General features: G+C 41.0%; 1 protein-coding gene across 2 annotated transcripts in view; it reads left to right on the forward strand.

Annotated features, from left to right (window-relative positions):
* The window catches only part of trappc9 (trafficking protein particle complex subunit 9), a 243,905-nt gene that overhangs the window by 172,904 nt on the left and 54,987 nt on the right, over positions 1 to 16,014 (forward strand). For both annotated transcript variants that reach the window (XM_080017647.1, XM_080017648.1), the window contains one exon: positions 4,210 to 4,301. In XM_080017647.1, coding sequence (XP_079873773.1) covers positions 4,210 to 4,301 — 92 coding nt within the window. The remainder of the gene's footprint in view (positions 1 to 4,209; positions 4,302 to 16,014) is intronic.

The following is a 16,014-nucleotide window of genomic DNA, read 5'->3' on the forward strand; positions in this document are numbered from 1 at the left end:
AAGTTGGACAAGAAATTACAAAACAGGTCAGATAATTGTTTTATCAAACAGTTGTCCAAAAGAGCCGGACAAAATAATCAAGCATATATCACAGTATTTATGAAGATCACACGTCAAATAATTTTACTTTAAACTACATCTTTTCATTGTTATAACTCCCCTTGTTGCAGTACATCGTGAGTCTCAGTGAGGGTAAGTCTTGTGAACATAGATTATGACGTATTCACGTCGATTTACGTAACAGTTAAATTCATGAAAATGTGTTGACTTTTTTTCCTTGGATTACATTTTCAGTAAGTTATGTTGCCATGAAATACAAAAACATTGTGGTATTTCTGTGGGTAATTACCATTGCACGGCTTCCATTTTTCTGATGCCTCACTGGATCTTGAACGCACCACTCAGTCCCACATTCCAGTGGCTTGTACTTGACATGGTGACGAGTTTTGTACACTACTATTGTATTTTTCATTAATCCGGCAAAGTAATGGGGACCACGGAGATGAAATATCAATCAAACAGATCTACTGACATCTACCTGGTAAGAAGATATGCAAATACACATGTAAATCAAAAGTTGGTAACGTCGAACCACTACAGAGTGACCGAGTCTTTGCCGCACACTCGACGCAGTCCGACTGGACATTCTCAATCAGATTCTGTACATTTATAATAAATAGTATGATGACTTCATAAAGTGTCTCACTGTAAATCTTATCTCATTTATTGTGTTTACAAATAGTGGGCATTTCAGTTAAGCAAGAGCTAGCTGAATATTTCAGGTCAAATTTGTTCAGTTTTTCACTGATATCTGCTCTGTATGTGAATCGATATGGATGTAATTTAAACTACGAGATCATTGTGACATACCAGTGTAAACGACAGCTTGACTATGTTCGTAGGTTCTGCCGAAGTTTTGTGTTCCATATAGTTTAAGCCCGGTTGGACATTTTGCCGTGAAATGCATTTTATCGCGTCTGTGATATTGATCAAATTTGGTCGGTTTCTCACAAATATCTGCTCCGTATGTGGATCGATTTGGATGAAACTTCAATCACAAGGTGTTTGTGACATAGCGGTTCAAACAAGACTCAAACCTTGGTTCGTAGGTTTGTGTTCCAGATAGTTTTCGATTTCAAAATTCCTAGAATTCTCAATATAATAATAATGATAACAATGCTATATTATTTTTGCCTGTAGTGCAGTGCAAAGTGTGTAAAGCCACGTCAGCATAGGACTGGACCCCCTGGGAATCAGCAGTGACAGGCAGTGACATTTACAAGTGGTGACTTCAATCACTCCTTCCCTTAAAACTCACTGGCACCGGAAAATCTGTCTAAGCAGATGTGACAATGCAGATCTATTTTTTGCAAATTCAGCTGTTTGTTGCTCTCTCTCTCTCTCTCTCTCTCTCTCTCTCTCTCTCTCTCTCTCTCTCTGTCTCTGGTTTCCCTTCCTCTCTTTGCAGGCATAATCTTCTTCAAAGGTTAATAGACAACAGTTTGGCGTTTGCCCCTGCTCTCAATTCATCCATTCCACCAAATGTCAGCGGCATGAATGTTAAAATAAAAATCTGTGATCTCCTCATTGGGACATGTAATCTGGGATAATAGCTGCGCAACGGTAATATTTGTCTTTTGATTCTGCGTTAAAACATTTTTTAACGTGCCCTTTTATCGCGGCTGTTTTATTACTACAGTGGGTTACGACTGGGATAGACGTGGCTGTTGACCCCCGAGAGCTAAGTTACAAAAGACATACACTACAACCCGCTGATACGTCAGACAGCTAAATGTCAGTGTTGAAGACATTGTTCAAGTGGTGTTTTTTTTTGCCGAATATTTGGAGGCTCCATTTTGTAATCCATGTTGTATTTTGCATAAAACAATTGACTCAATGAGCCACAGTATTTTCATTTGAGTCAGGGATAGGTGTAGAACATTGTATAACTCAATGTCCAAAAATAAGGAAAAAAAATTGAATCAAACCCAATTGAGCCAACTTCTTAAATAACGCTAAATTATATGACATTGTGCTGAGATAATTTTCCTTGATTCGACTTCTTCAAACTAGAAAATAAATCATGAAAGACTGAAGTCTTTAGAGACCCAAGTCTTAAAAAATCCCGTCAACTGAACGTTATATTCTTGAAATATCTTATTTAACAGCATAGGGTCTCAAATGTTTGCTGTATTAATGAAATAAATCCCTAGAGTTAGCGTTTTTGTCTAAGTGAGATAGTTACAGCAGCATTTGCTGAAAACGATTTATCGATTTCACAGCACAATCGGGATTTGAAGGAATTTAAATGTCAACTCAATTACAGAAAATAATAAAAAAATGTAAATCTATCAATGCCTATACTGTATCTTCCTATTCTCTAGAGGATACTTGTATACTTTTCTAGATTGGATTCATTCATAATATAAGTTTTACTCATATAGTAAATTCAATTGCAATATTGGTCATTAGATAGACTTTTGTCTCAAAGTATTCTACCCCACTGAATAATGTGAAGTGAACTATTCTAGACAATTCCATTTATTTCAGGAGAAAATCAGATCCCTGGTTTGCTAAATTCCCTCACCTTGCGGTTTTTATCTCAGTCAAGGGCAATTTCTTTCTCTTTATCTCGCGACAGGAGAGTTCAGTTTTCTACTATTAATATTAGTGGAAGCTACGAGACAGTGATGCTGGGAGTTTACTTAATTGGCTTGGCTAGACAAAAGCCAAAATGGCTTTTTACACTGAGCCTGCGTTGCATGATTGACTTGATGTTAATATCAGCCTTTGACTGAATTAAAAACAAACATTTCTGAAGTTTTCCCCCAAGGAATCTAGCTATATACAGTACACTGAATTAGTTATGATCATTTGCTACCCCCACCCCACACACAATACACAAAAGAAATACCTCCCATTAACTGCCTTTATGGTGCACCCCATTAAACGTTGCATTAGCATAGAAATTCCTGCATTGAAATGATTATAGGTTGTGTGTTTGGGAAGACGTTTAGAGATGCTGTGTTTATTTCCCAGCGGTTGTGCGCGGCCTTTTGCATAATCGTACTGATAATTACCCAACGTTATGGCTCAGAAAGCGTTTCTGTTAAAGGACTTTAATTGTTAAGACTTTCAGAATTTCTAATTACATTTTATGCTTTGGGATTGCTTTAAAAAAGACTCAGATATTGTCAAAAAACGCAAATTTCATCCTCCATCTCACAGCACTCCATCGACACAACTCTCCCATTAAATCGAGGCCACCATTTGGATTGATTCGGCAGGTTATTAGTTGGATAAAGAGGGACCACACTAGATCGATTTCTACTGTTTGGGATCGAGCAACGCAGCCACGCTTCTGTGAAGGCAGCGCGGTCAAAGGAGACAATGAAAAGGCATCGTACGATTTGTTTTTGTGTGGACGCAAAGACCTTTCAGCACCGTCTTCCCAGCTTTCGAAAACATGCTCAATTCTGGTGGGGCTGGGGGAAAAGGCATAACAAGAGATGCCACCAGGAAAATGTAGTCATATGTTGTGACTTTTGACTCAATAATCGTGGTAACCATGGAAGCCGTTGACATCGAGTCTGCTGGCAATCGCTTTATCTCTCCCAACACCCCCCACCCCTGGGAGCTCAACAGTAAACTTCGAGGGTCCCATAGTCATACACCCCACCAACTTTTGTTCTGGTTCCTTCGAGGATCTTGCACTTGTATCTGGTTGAATTTAGAAACAGGTGCTCAGGCACTCAAATTCGAGGTTGCCTCGGTTGATGTATGCTTTGATTGTGTTACGCCTCTCATGAAAGTCCCTTTGGACAAAAGTGTCTACTCAATGAATAAATGTAAATGTTTATGTCAGCTGCAGGCTTGTAAAATGAAAAAAAGTGGGCTTACAAACACAAAAGACGTGAACAGTTGAAGGCATTGCAGGAAAATGTGATGATGGGCCATGGGATGCAAGTGCAAATGGTTAAAACAAATAAATATTTTTTTGTCTGAACTGCAATCAGATACAGTACATATTACTTTTACCAATTATTAGGAATGGTTATATGATAGTTTTGTGGCTGTGCAAAAAGCAACACACGTTTGGTGTGTTGCTTTTTCACATCCCCGACCATCAGACTGTGTTTGTACAGCCATGCTTACATGCCATTTAATGTTCCAAGCTTCTCCATGCTCCGGTCCTTAACCACTGCCCCACCCTTCTCTGAGGCGCCATGGAGAGGCCAGTGTGGAGGGAGTGCTCAACCAGCTGGTCCTGGAGCACCTGCAGCTGGCTCCTCTGCAGTGGGGTAAGTCTTGGCCCACAAGGCCTCTTTGCGTGCGTGTGTTTTTCCTCTTTCAGCTTCATTCTACCATTTTATTTAAATCCTCTGGTCCATCGCACACTTGCTCTTTTTTCTATAAATAAAGCAAAGACTATCGGGTCAACGAGGCAATTTTATCCTTAAAAAAAAGGAACAATCATTTTGAATTGGTCTATCAATCGCAGCTATTTGGCTTGTGCACATCTACTGCAAATACCTCACAAGTTTGCGTATAAACCCTCTGGAGGAGTCTCAAGCCATGTTTTATATTTGCATTCTTTATGGAATGTGGGCCATTTTGTAAAAGTGTTGATGACACCCTGGGAAAGGCAGATTTGTTTGGGGATGTGCGGTGGAGTTTGCGGCAGCCCTCCGTGATGCTGCACCATCTGCGATCATCCTCGCAAAACATCTTTTGATTTACTGTGGCTGTTTACTTGGCTTCTCCCCTGGGGTCAGCCAGCGTTTTGATTCGTCAGTTGGGCATCTTTCTGCCTTCCTGCGAGGTGGAGTGACACAGTGGCTCAAGCGTGACTGCAAAAGCGCCTATTGAGGCAAAAATGGGAGGATCGAAAGTAATCACTTCACTGATGATGCACTGATCTCCTCAGATCTTGGCACTTCATATGTGCCACCTGCCACGGGGGAAATATAAAATCCAAACGGATGTGTCACAAGCCTCGGCTTCAGCGCTAAATGGGGGTGTTAGTTTGGGAAGACCCATAATTAAAGCGGCAGTATATAACTTTTGGGATTTGGCGCCCATAAAGTTTCCGAGTGCAATTACACTTTTAAAACACTGTCGTAAAACTTGGTCCGGTGCCCGAAAATAATTTACCTGAGAAGTTTGAACGTTATCGGTCACGTTTCGATAACGATCTATGTTACAAACGCAAATATAATGTACACCTAGGTTACAGCGGCCCTTGCACAGAGCTTGCCGCGTGCCGGAGGCACAGACTGGGACCGGGGAGAGAGGGGGAGCCGTGGGGAGAGAGGGTCCGGGGATCGGCCCCCTACTACTGGTGTAGGTACCAGATGTGCTTGGCCTGGCAGATCAGCTTACACACGCGAGTCAGAGGGTGAAACAAACCTTGTGGCGCAAGAGCTAAACATCAAGGAAGTGACATGGTCCCGTTAAGCACTTTTCCCGCTGTTTCATACCCGAACGAAGAAGTTATATCGTGCAAGAACAGGTGTTTTTGGGAGGGTGGGTGGGAATGAAAGAGGTGCCATTCTCCGTATTACAGTACAAGTCAGTGTACCATCAAAATTATTTAGAAGCTATTATTTTAAGATAAACAAGTTACATAGTATTTCTTTAAGGCGGGTATTCTCTACTCTTGCATCAGAGCACTGCATTGTCCACCAAGAACACACAAGGAACAATTTAACTATTTCAATTATTAACCGTCTCCTCGATGTGTCCAGTAATTCTCCATTTCATAACCATTTCTGTGAAAGCGACCTTAGAGTTCTACTTTGGCCCGTGCAAGCCAAGCTGTTTTTTGAGGCAGTTAATTTGTCTCATGCCATTAGGATGCCTTTATCAGGGCTGCCAAGACTATCACAGGCTCAATTACGGGTGTACTCCAAGCATTTCCCCAGTGGCTAAAATCATTAGTCCAACTGGATGCTTTTAATGCCTTTGCAGCTCTGTTGGGTGCTCATTAGATACCCTACTACTATACTATATAGCCTGCTCGTCAAAAATCTGCATCAGACTAATGAATTCATAACTGTAACTGAATAACATGATGTCTACTTTTCATTCACCCATCAGTATCCTTGTAAGGGAAGTGGATGTCAGTGATAAATGCAAACGTCAGAAAAAGGTCAAAAAAAGAGAAAACAGGATTTCCTCATCATTTCCATAGTCTTTCTACTTAAAATGTTAATATCGGAATCATCAGTATTTCTAAATCTGTCCCTATAATTTATGTCTCTCCACTGCTGTTATTTTTGCATCTCTGTTGCTCCCTCATTTATTTTGTTGTGCCTTCCCCTGCTGTGTTTCCCGTCCTACATCAGGACTGACATTCAAAACAATGAATTTAAATCAGATTGTTTTGTTTTGGAACATGTGGTGGAGTGTGGTAGAGTTAATAACTTTGTATAGCAAGCATGTAAATACAAAAATAATATTTAAACAGACCTTAATAGTAGCTAATACCTTTCTCCTCTCCTTGTAGCTAACAATAGCTTCTATGCAAGCTTGTCTAAATAAAAAATAGCTGCCCATTTATTCAGGGGCACCTCTTATGCAAAACTCACTTTTTGAGTGCTTGTTGCACATACATTTGGGTCTCTGATGGTCCTACTAAAACACAAATGGCTAAACAAGACAACCCAGTCAGGTTTTTGTGAGCTGCCTATTTCAGAAAACATGACCTAAAACAAGCCGTTCAGGTTTGCTGCCCTTAATATACATCATCGCAGTAATATACGTCCCTTCAGTAGAATTAGAACCGCCCTCCATCTGAGTAACTCCACCCACGCCTGGAGCGGGACCGAAGCTAAGAGCTAATCATGTGAAGTGCTCTGTTGTTGGCTGCAGAGACCACCACACATTTTTTAAAAGAAAGAGGAATTTAAACCAACTGTCCGTGACAAAACTGCAGAAATGGGAAATGTAAGTATTTATTGTGTTTTTGTGTGTGTGTGTGTGTGTGTGTGTGTGTGTGTGTGTGTGTGTGTGTGTGTGTGTGTGAGTGTGTGTTTTCACGGTACTGTAGGACTGTACTGTTACTCCGAACAAAACCGTAGATGTATTAATTCTATAAGGACAATTCTGCTGAATTTTGCGATGTTTCTGTAATTGAATGAAACAAAAAAGCCCCAAGCCCTGGCATGTCCCGCAGGCCACCAAGGTCCGCACTTCTCTGGTGAAAGTCGTAACGAACTTTAAATGAGGCCTTGTAGATCTAATATGAGTGAAGATTCAGCAAATGGATTGCTTATTTCTGCTCTCAATTTGGTTAGAAACAGATTTGAGTGTTCTGATAAAGTGAAATCAGTGAAATCTTGCAGAGAAATACAACAATGCCCGGAGTAAAGCTCAAACCCCATTGGCTAACAGAACCAAGTTCAGCAAACAGACGGTTAAAGCGCAGAATGAGGGTGTTTCGGTCTCACTTTAATGTGAAAACTTTCTTCTCTGTATCGTCATGGATTACGAGAAGGCGGAAGCTCTGAATCATATCTCGGACCTTAATCTGACCAGTGCGATAGATCCAAGTCAGTGTAAGAAGCTAGTTCTGGACTACATTTTCCGCGATGACAGTCAGTTCTCCGACAGCGACACAGAGATCGACGGCGCTGCTCAATCTAATATTACTCCGGACTTGGAGAACATTTCAAATAGCGAATTTCAACCATTCATCATTCAACCTGAATGTGACGATGAAACTGAATATTTTGAGGAACCACGGTAGGAGACCGACGATACGCCCGTTGTTGTTACAACGGAAGAAGTTGATGATGTGATGAAGTCTGTTGAGGTTGGTGACAGATCTTCAGATTTTCTGAGACTGATATTATTGATTGGAACTGATGCGAAAGAAAAAATATATTTTTCAAAAGCCGCCAAATGACCCTAAAGTCTGCGGTGGGTCACATATGGTGAAAAGGAGTATAATAGGTCAGCTTTAAGATTTAACATAATTAAGATGTAACATTAGGTACCTAAATGTCTCTGGCTTAATCTAATGTGCAGAATAACCTGTCGAAATAACAGTTATGATAATTACAGGTACTCCTCATTTGACCACCTACCTGTTTAAAGACCGTTCAGACTTACGGCCAGCTCTCTGACCAGTCTGGATTTTTGCGCTGCATACAATACCATTGTGTGCGCGACGTCTCAACGTCAAGCATCTCATCGCGCATCACCCTTTATATACTATATATATTACATACACTATATACTTTATACTATATACACTGTATACATCTCAGCTCATCACCGTTCTCAGTCTTAGTCTCGTTCTCGCAGTCTGTCAGTATTCACTTCACTAGCTTTCGCAATGGCCATGCCCCCTTACCGTGAAATAACACAGGTCCTCGCTTATTGACCAATTTGCTTAACAACCTGGTCCAAGGAACGGAACTCGCTCATTAGGTGAGGAGTACCTGTACTTGGTAGCCAGACATACAGTAAACATTTTATTATTATTATTTGTATTATGTATTTATATATATTTTAGAGCCAATAACATAGAAAATGCTTTTCATACAAATGCTGTGTTATTTGAAGTTCAAGTTGACGAGATTATTTCAGTTGTGGAAGCTCTTTTATCAAAAGCAGAGTTTATCATGAGATACAAATTTCCTGTCATTATGACAATAATTGGCGCTACAGAAAGAAAAGCCTGTTAATCTCTCTGTTTGAGTTATTGTTTTGGTTGAACCAGTTACACCTCACGTTCAATGCCACAAGGATTTGATTCCCAACACGTACAAGAGCATTTGCTTTGAGTTTTGAAGCAGGCCGTCGTGAATTGGACAAGGACACTCATTGACACCTTTCATTATTGACGGATTTGAATTTGCAGTACAAAATGTAAGAGGAAAAAATAGAACAAATTTAGATAACTTTTATGCCTAAAAGCTGCAAGCAACACTAAAAGCTGTCCCAGATACAGGGTGCTATAAACACACATAGCTCATTGCTCCTCATGGTGTCCTCTTCATCCTTAGCAACTGTGAGCAGTGCTCTTTATCTGTGATTTGTTATCAACACAGCCTGGTTATACTCTAAACTTGTTTGAAACATGTCATGTGTTTAGTTGGGCAAAACAAGTAACCGAATGGATGGAACTAATATTAGGGGTTGTTCCAACCGTAATTACAAAACATTCTCGTTGAAAGCCTATTTAAAAATTCCGAAATTAACGATTGAAATAGGCTGTTTGACAATAAATGGTTAACTGAACTATTGACCCGACAGGTGTACAGTAGGTTGATAAGAAGGCAGCCGTTTGCCTAAACAAAATTCTCTGGACTTTCACACATTGGTGAGACTGGATTAAACCCGCTAAAAATAAGTGATTGACACCCTGCCCATTGCCAGGAGAAATGCATTTTTTTTCTGGTGCGTCACATTCGACGTCACAAACACGTCGGAAAAGGAGCGTGTCATGGTTCTAGAGTGATTGGGAATAAAACAGTAGAGGGAATAAAACAGTGCAATCCCCACACTTTTGATTTTGGATTCTATATGGGATATGAAATGATGGAATGATACACGGATATTCCTGTCTATTAATGTGCCAGCGTACAGAACTTCAACGTGCGTCATCGCTGCAGAGCCTATTGTAGTTGAAGCCGAATAAAACCTGTGTCTGTTACCAGGTCATTTGTGACCCACCGCATACTTTAGGGTCATTTGCCTCTGGCATGTTGGAACAAGGTGGTTAAGGGTCATTTGTGACCCACCGCATACTTTAGGGTCATTTGGCGGCTTTCGACTTTTTTGTAATTTTTCACATCATTTGAAAGTGGAGAATCAGAGCTTCCAGACAAGGTGTCATGTGCAAATCAAGCAAATATTTTTAAAGCTATGACTTGTTAATGACAAGGGTGTGGTAAACTGTGATTCTGAGATAATCACCTCCAAAGTTTCCCCCACACTGGGTTCATTCAGCCAGCTCCCAGAATGCAAAATGGGGTTGGCGGACAAACAAATCCACATGGCTGATTAACATACTGCTGAATGTGGCAATCACTGCTTTGTTCATGTGTTTTGAGGGAATGTTGAACAGTGTCATCAACAGACGACTATTTTTGTTTAAAAAAAAAAAGCTTTTATTTAACAGTAAGAATATTCATGTTATAAAAGTGTAATTATTTTGGAGTTTAAAAGTACGGACAACACAACAAAATGTAGAGTCTATCAATAATATGAGTCTCCGGAATCTGAAATCTGAAAATCTGCCAATCACCAACCCAAACGAACTTCATCACGTCATCAACTGCTTCCGTTGTCACAACAACGGGCGTATCTCCTCCTCTCCTCCGGTGGTTGTTGAAAATATCCAGTTTCATCATCACATTCAGGTTGAAATCCGCTGTTTGAAGTGTTCTCCATGTCCGGGATAATATCAGATTCAGCATCGCTGTCGTTCTCAGCGTCGCTGTGGGAGAACTGACTATCATTGCGAAAAATTAAGTCCAATACGCGCTGCTTCCACTGTCTTGGATCTATTGCACTGGTCAGATTAAGATCCGTGGTATGATTTAGATCTTCCTCCACCTACTTCTCGTAATCAATAACATTAACAAGGAGACAAAAGTGAAACCGGATCCTTGTCTTGTTTAAGGAAGTGAAGTCAGTGACATCAGGATTTCTTCTTCGATGGTAGATGTTGGTACACATTGGTACACGCCCCCTCCACAATGATGTCTCTGTGTGTGTGTAAAAGTAGTACGATTTAGAGGTTGAACGCTACCAAAACGCTTTCACATTGTGACTTCACATCACATGGAATACGGAGGAATGATCTTCACTTGGACTCTCGCTTTAAAGGAACCCATCAATCGGCGTTGTTCAGCCCTATTTAGCGTCTCAGTAAGTGAACCGTGTTTCTACATATAATGTAATCGGAAAATTGAACTCCACGGTTTAACATTTTTCTACTATTTATAAATCAAACTCGGTTTTGAAAATACGTTGAGAGATAAAAAAAACCCACAAAGGAACACAAATCTGGAAAAATGTTGGATGTTAGCGGGTGTTACCGGGTTTTTGGTGCAGTAGGAAAGGGGTATATGTGCCAACTCATTTAATTGTCAAAAGAGAAACTGCAGTGGCACCAGTTAACAGGGAGTGAGAGTTTCAACAAGAGGGGCCCCAATCGAGAGTGCTTAGACACAGTTCACTGAAGTGAAATACAAGTTGTCCGTCATGCCTTTAAGCTTTGGATGATGCTTTTGATGCTTTTTCTCTGCTGGACAAAACTGGTATGGCACTATGGCAAACAAACCAAAACCCTTATACTTGTCATCCGAAAACAGATGAATCGGGGGTCAAAAAGTTTGACAAGAAATGATCCAGCAACTATCCAGCAATAAGAAATTCAACTATTCCCAACACTTAGTTGGGGTTAGTTGGTCAGAGTTTTTTGTTTTGTTGTTTTTTAGTTGGATTAAAAGTTATTAATTTTTAGATTATTTATATTACTTTAGTATTAAAAGGTGCATAATTAACAACTTCTCATCAAAGTTTTCATCACTGTACATCATAGGTGGCTTTACCAAATGTGGACGCATAATTTCATGCTTTTTTGTTATGATTAAGCATGCACAATTTGCTCCGTAATAACGTAGGTTTATTAAGACGAGGCAGAATGTGTAGGGTTAATTCTTTTGAAACATTATTTTTTGTGTGTTGGAAAAGTTGTTCTGTGTCATTCTATTACCTTCACTCCCACTCAACCCTCACGTAAATGCACTATGTATAGACTTTTTCCTCTGCCCATTAAAGCTTCAGGAAGTACCCTAGTTGGTTGCTATTATTATTATTATGATTATTAAATATAGCCAAAATAGTGGAGTCCTGCGCAGAAGCTTGCTACAGTACTGATAGAGAGGCGACGGTGACAGGAATTTCTTCTTAGCCAAAAGCTTTGATGCTAAACCAGGTGGCACCATTTGTTCTTTGCAACCTGCCATTATGTAAATTGCCTCATTGATTACAGCTCCCAGGCTGACAATTAGACTAAAGGAAAAGTGGCTCATCTTGATTCAGGACTCTCCATGTCAACTCAATAGAGTCTTAATAAATAAATAAATAGAGGCTAAATAAACAGTCTCCTGGCCAATCTCACCAGGGCCTAGGGCAGGGGTCAGGAACCTTTTTGGCTGGGAGAGCCATAAAATATACCTAAATGTAATTCCTTGTGAGCCATATAATATTTAATAAAATTGAATTCAACTAAATGCCTGCTGCATTTTGAAATGAACAATAAAACTCTCGCCATGTCTGCACACCACGGCCAGAGAGACTCCATCTCCCTCCCTAACCCCTTACCTGTGCGCAGAGACTCCCACAAGTGGCGCCTGAGCAGAGTAAAAGGCGTCCCGGAGTCTTTCTGTGGTCTGCAGCCGGTGCTTGACTATGCCCCTTTGTCTGCCACATTTATATTTAGAGTTTTATTTTCAATTTCAATTTTTCTTACCTGTTTTACTTTAAAATGACACAGAAAAATTATTTATTACTTGTTAATTGTGATGAAAAATTTAAGCTCCAAATTGTCTGCGAGCCATATACCGTCATCGAAAGAGCCATAATTGCCTCGCGAGCCATAGGTTCCTGACCGCTGGCCTAGGGCATCAGTGCAGTGTGTTACAGTACACGTTTCTGTGGTTTTGGAAGGCATCAGGACTGTACTCTATACTTATATTAGGACTAGACATTAGACATTTCAAAATTCATTGCTTGCGTTCAGTAGCCATTTGGGAATAATGCCTCATAATGGCTCCTTTACACAAGAAATTAGATGGAAAATGAAGAGAGGGCTGACATGGACTTTGTACCCACACCACCATCACCCTCTCCACTATCAGGCTGCCACCAGGAACCCAGCCCAACAGCATACAAATTCAACCCTGAATGGAAAGACAAATGTTTAGCCTGGCAGAGTGACGGAAAGAGAGTGGTGGGGGCCACGCTGTAAAAGGCAAGAGATAATTTAATAAGACACTTTTTCTTTTGTGAACTTGCTCACGTTGTCTTGTTCTTCCCTCCTTACCAGTCATAGACGGATGATTGTTTTGTGCAGTGGTCACAGGCGTCGGCTTCCCAGCACAGATGGAGGGATGTGGAGGGAACGGGGAATAATATTCCTTTAAGCTTTTGTTAGGTGCCCAATTGCCCAGAGCACACTGCAACGGTGTTAGAAGGGGTTGATGAATGATGCTGCCAAAAAGCGTAGCACCCACCCAACACTAGTCTTCTCCTCATAATGCTGACTAAATGCAATGACCTGAGAGTGAGAGAGAGAGACAAAGAGAGAGAGAGAGAGAGTGAGACAGAAAGAGAGGTGGGCTCTACTGGTGTGAACGGAAGATGTGGATCATTGCAATGGAAGAGAGTTGTTCTGAGCCCCATTCCTGGTAACACTGTACCCCCAGCCCACCACCTCCTGCTGCCATCAGCTGAGGAATTATAGACCAGTGGGAGGGACGATGTGCAGTAGGCTTGGGCGATCGTACAAAATTCCAATCGCTAATCGCTGGGGGGCAGTGATGGGGCCAGAAAACTCCACTCCAGAGTAAAGTTTACATTTTTCATTTTCCATACAAGTAAGACACTAAGGAAATAAAATAAATCAAAATCTTTCTATATGAGATTATATTATATATTGCTATATTATAATCACAAGAGTTGCATATTGAGCAGCAGGTACTTGTGAGGGGCTTTTTAATGGGTGTCGAGATAGCAGATCGTCTGGGCATGATATATTTATAAGAAATTCCTCATGAACCTCGTGATCTGCACTCCACTGTGCTGCTCCGTTTGCCCAGAGCTGTAAAATGCCTAGAGCCGGAGCTGGTGTTCCATGTGGCGTTTTTTTTGAGCACCTGCCCCTCGCAATGCCGATCGATTTTGTCGATCACCGATGACGGAGTCGATTGCTGATAGCCGATTTAATTGTAAATCGGCCCAAGCCTACTGTGTTGATAAACCACCAAGTATTGTCCATGACTATCCATCCTTGTTTCCAATCAACCTCCATTCAGGACCAGCCTCTGACCCAAGCAAAACTCGTCAATAGCCCATCAAAGCTTACATTGATGCACTAAAGCTTACACGTATCCTAAATTAAAGCTACATTGATGGTACAGCACATTTAAGTTGGCCCCAGAGCAATTGAGTTGAGTGGAGCGACACAAAACTCTATTTTGACAATGTCTAAGTGCTTACACAATCTGCTCCGATGATCATTTAACACACATCCTCGTCCCTTGACACTGCTGTGTGATCCACTCCATTTCTCTCAAGGTTTGCTCTGTTGGTTTATCATATCTGATTTAGCCTGGCCTCAGCATAGAATACCTTTTGAGGAAGTTATATTATAGAGCGTACATTTCTACTATGCAATGTTGTATGACTTGAACCCTCACATTGTACCAATATTTGACTCAAGCAATAGGAAAGGAGGAAAGTGACGCCTTTTTATATCTCAAAGCAAAGGTTGCAGTTGGTGTAGTTAATCATTTCTCAGAGCTTAGAGGGGAGCAACAAAGCATGGGTGATGAGCCATGGTGAGCCAATTCATTGGTGTCATTGTTATCATTTTGAGAAATATTTTTAAAAAGTTAGTTGTTGTTGAGTTGCATTTTAAAAAGCATAAAATATTTGTATTATTATCATTTAAGGTGAGATTTTCCCCGTAGAACCAATGCAAATCATAATTTTTCACCATGTTTACAAAATAATTGAACCTGTTGCTTAATACAGAGAACATACGTTCATCCAAAGGTCATGCTGATTTTTCAAGGAGGGCATGCTAACTCCAGGATTAGAGTGACGAATCAAGGCCAGAGGGACTCGGCACATCCCCCAACCAGGCCTAAATCAGGGGAGGTTCTCAAACAGGTGTCAGGTGCTGCTCGCTGAGCGATGAGCACAAGGAGGAAAATTGGTTAAACACAGGCTGATTTATCTGCTTGTTTTTCCAGCTCTGTCGCTAAGGCGCTGTCCATCAGCCCTGCTTAAGATCCCTCCAGGCCCCTCCACCCAATAGAGACAGATGGAGACCAGGTTGCACCGCACACCTATTTTGGGAGGCTTTATATGTCTCTCAGGGGCCGGTTTGTGTGATTTACAGATGCGGGGCTGACTCAGTAGGGCAGAGCTGGGTGAGGGGGAAGAGGGAAAGAACGGATGTAGACGCTGAAATGGGCGATGAGAAGGACAGAATGATGAGGTGGCCTTGCCCACGACACCTCACGTTCCAAGGCACAATTTCCTCCCCGGTCAGGTGATCTCGGGAGTCATTTGCTTTCAGCTTTATTTTCTTTCCCCCTGTTACCGGACCACAGAGAGCCCATTGTACTCGAGCGATAAGATTAACCTGTTCAACAGACATGACTAATCCCTTGATTCTTTTTTTTCCACATTGTGCCATGCAGGGTTATCACTAAACATCATAGCAGCACAGGGTATTTACAATAGCTTTGTCAAAAACGTTTTTTTTTTACAACCCGTGGAAGCAAACATGAAATCATCAGTTTCACTTTGAATTGAATCACCAGTGTGATTCTATCAATATGTTGGCTCAAATGTGGAAATGAGAGCCGGGAACACTTGCTGCCCCATGTGTCTAGAGCGGTGTGAATCTGGAGTTTTCTCATTTAACTTGTCTGAGTGCTTCTGTTTATAAAGCATTCATCATGACTATAATACAATTCGCGCCTCAGTCTGTCATTTAGGGCGAGCCTTGAACATAAGTCTTAACTCCTCCAGGTTGTCTCAAACAGGACAGAAACACGATTGTTCAGTTCATTTTTGTGGGTGGGCTGGAAACGGAGACCAGGAAATTGAAAACCAGTTAGCAAATGGGATGCTTTCAAATAGACTTAAGTCGAAGATAACAAACTTAAAAAAACAAAACCGTAACTTTTCTTAAAAGTAGTAAACTAATCTCACGATTGTCAGGAAACTGACGAGTGATTTATTATCAACTATTCACAA

Source organism: Zeus faber, assembly GCF_960531495.2.
Source record: "Zeus faber genome assembly, chromosome: 1".
Taxonomy (NCBI): domain Eukaryota; kingdom Metazoa; phylum Chordata; class Actinopteri; order Zeiformes; family Zeidae; genus Zeus; species Zeus faber.